This window comes from Carlito syrichta, unplaced genomic scaffold (assembly GCF_000164805.1).
Source record: "Carlito syrichta isolate Samal-C Ts95f unplaced genomic scaffold, Tarsius_syrichta-2.0.1 Scaffold283059, whole genome shotgun sequence".
In the NCBI taxonomy this organism is placed as follows: domain Eukaryota; kingdom Metazoa; phylum Chordata; class Mammalia; order Primates; family Tarsiidae; genus Carlito; species Carlito syrichta.
The window spans coordinates 139605-142098 of record NW_007227155.1 but is presented as its reverse complement, the minus strand read 5'-3'; the positions used below and the strand labels follow the sequence as shown (position 1 = coordinate 142098).

The 2494-nt window shown below is 54.7% G+C and overlaps 1 protein-coding gene across 1 annotated transcript in view; it reads right to left on the bottom strand.

The window, feature by feature from the left end:
• CACNG1 (calcium voltage-gated channel auxiliary subunit gamma 1) overlaps window positions 1–2262 on the bottom strand; it is an 11341-nt gene extending 9079 nt beyond the window's left edge. The window contains exon 1 of the mRNA XM_008052586.1: window positions 1918–2262. Within this exon, the coding sequence (XP_008050777.1) occupies window positions 1918–2146 (229 nt within the window). The 5' untranslated portion in view covers window positions 2147–2262. The remainder of the gene's footprint in view (window positions 1–1917) is intronic.
• Window positions 2263–2494: the final 232 nt, after the last annotated feature.

Below are 2494 nucleotides of genomic sequence, written 5' to 3'. Positions count from 1 at the left end.
GGTCTTGAACCCACGGGCTCAGGCAATCCACTCACCTCAGTCTCCCAAAGCACGGGATTACAGGCTGAGCCACTGAGCCCAGCTAAACGATTGCTCGTCGCTGGGTGGGCTCAAAAGGTGACTGAAGTTTACACATGGAAGAATAAACACACAATTTTTTATAAGTAAAATCCAATTTTGGGGGGGTCCCCATCATATGTAAAGCACTCACAACAATGTTTGGTACTTAGTGCTACATTTATGTACCATTCTTATCTGCTGCTGTTGTTGTTGTTACTAATAAATAAGAGAACATGTATGAACCCTCATCCCCCCTCCAAAAAAGAGTGGTTCCAGAGAGCCCAAAAAGGACAGGTGGAAAAGGAGAAAGACATCTATTTGCCGGAGAAAAAAGACAGAACCATGCTTTGAAAGATTATTGGGGGGAGGTAGTTCTCAGTGCCTCAAATGCAGGAGGTCTGATTCATGACTGGACTAGGGCATGAAGGCAAAGAGAGATTCAGGTCAGGATCAAGACCAAGCAATGTCTGCTGGTGCTCTGCAGCTGGCCATCACCTCTCATCAGCCTGTCTCTTCCTCTTCCCTGTGTGGACTCACTCCCTACTCCTCTGCTCTTACTTTAAAAGGCAGACTATTCCTAGGGACTGGTGGACAGGACCATTCCCACGTGTGGGTCCTGGAGAAGCTGCCTGTCTTGCCCTGCCCTGCCCTGCCCTGCTCTGCCCAGGGGAGTTGGTTGCATGATGCATCTGTTTATGGGTGTGCTCAGCAGTGGCTGAGGGGGCATGGGCATCTGGGTTATGTGATACCTTGCAAGCACATGCCCATGCCTGTCAAAGCCTCAGCCCCAGGACTCTGTGCTTCTATGACAGCTGGGTATTTACGACTCTTCGGGGTTCCCAGGGTTGGGGTGGGGGTGGCAAGCAAAGGCAAGTTCCCTGGAGCAAGCAGGGGAGAAGGTTGAGGAAGCAGAGAGATGAAGATGGGGTTGGGGCTCCCTGTCCCATAAACAGGCTGCAAGGGCTCTGAAGAAGACTCAGCACTGGTGGCCCTGAAGAACAAGTTTCAAAGAACATCAAGTGCGATGAAAGAGGAAATAATTCTGAAAATCAGGCAAGAGATCACACTCACCTTAGTCCGCTGCCACCTTGGAGGGACATCTGCACACCCTGGAAGGGATTTTATGTCTCTAAACCTGACTCTCATATTTTGTAGAGGGGAGAGCAGAGACTGGGCTAGGCTTTGTTCCCCCGAATGCCGTGTAGGGGGTGGTGGCAGTGGGTGACTGGAGCCCAGGCCTCCCATTCTCCGCTCGGCACTCTTTTCTCTAACACATGCTCTGTTCACTATGAATCCAGAGGCCTCTGCGTTCACAGGATGAAGTCACACTGACAGCGGGTCCTTTGGACAAAGAGCTTACCTTCTGTGTGTGGCTCAGTCACATGGCAGGAAATCAAGGGATGCATGCAAATCGCAGTGTGTGGAAATGCTCTGAAGGGGTTTGAGCTCAGGGAGGGCATGCAGAGGACTGAAGGCCTGACAGTAGTGCAGGGGGCACCTATAGCCGCATCCTGCTTCATGGACTTGCAGCCCCTGTGGTCACTCCAGGCCCTGGTCCCACAAATCCCTGGTCTGGCGGAGCCAGTTTCTTTCTTGAGCCGTTCGTCCTACCTGTCCAGCTCTCTGCTCTGGGTGCAAAGCCCCAAGCCTCAGCAAGACAGAAATAGCTGAGGACAAATGCCTCATCTTAAAGTCTGGCTCCAGCCACCAGAACCACTGCATGCAATCCAGCTCTCCTTCCCCGGCTGGAAGGGCTGGGCGGCCACCCTGTTCTGAGGCAGAGAAACCTTTCTCACAGAAACTCTTCTGGGGACTGGGAAGGTCAGGAGGTGAGGGGGCCGAGAGTGAATACGTTACCCCCAGGCAGGGTGATGGGTCCGCAGCTCTTGCTGTCGTCCATGGGAATGCGCTTGGTGCAAATCCTCCAGAGGCCAAAGTGGGCCGCCTCGCAGGTGGTGTTATGGTGCTCCATGTGGGGGCTCAGCACAGCCCAGTGGTCAGTCACCACAGCGGCCATGGCCAGCACGATGCCGGCCAGGATGCAGAAGAGGGTCATGCGGACCTTCAGCGTTTTGGTCTGGGACATGGTGGTCACCGAGGAGTTAGAGCTCTGGGCAGGGTCCGGCGGCAGCGTCTCCGGGTGCAGGTGGCAGCTGGGCCGGGGAGGTGACCGGTCACCGGGCCGAGAGTAAAAGCTAAGTTTAGTGTGCCCTCCTGGGCCAGAGTGGGCTGGTCTTGGGAGCGAGGGACGCTGGATGGGCCGAGCAGCTGCCCAGACGTGTCAGGGGCCTGAGGGAGGCTTCTATTAATGCTCGTCTCCAGGCGTGTCACCGAGATGGCGTGTGCTCATGTTTCAGGGCTTTCTTCCCCCTTTGCAGCCAGAAATACTCCAGGGTGGGGCAAGGAGAGAAGACTCAGACTCTAGGTGGTGACT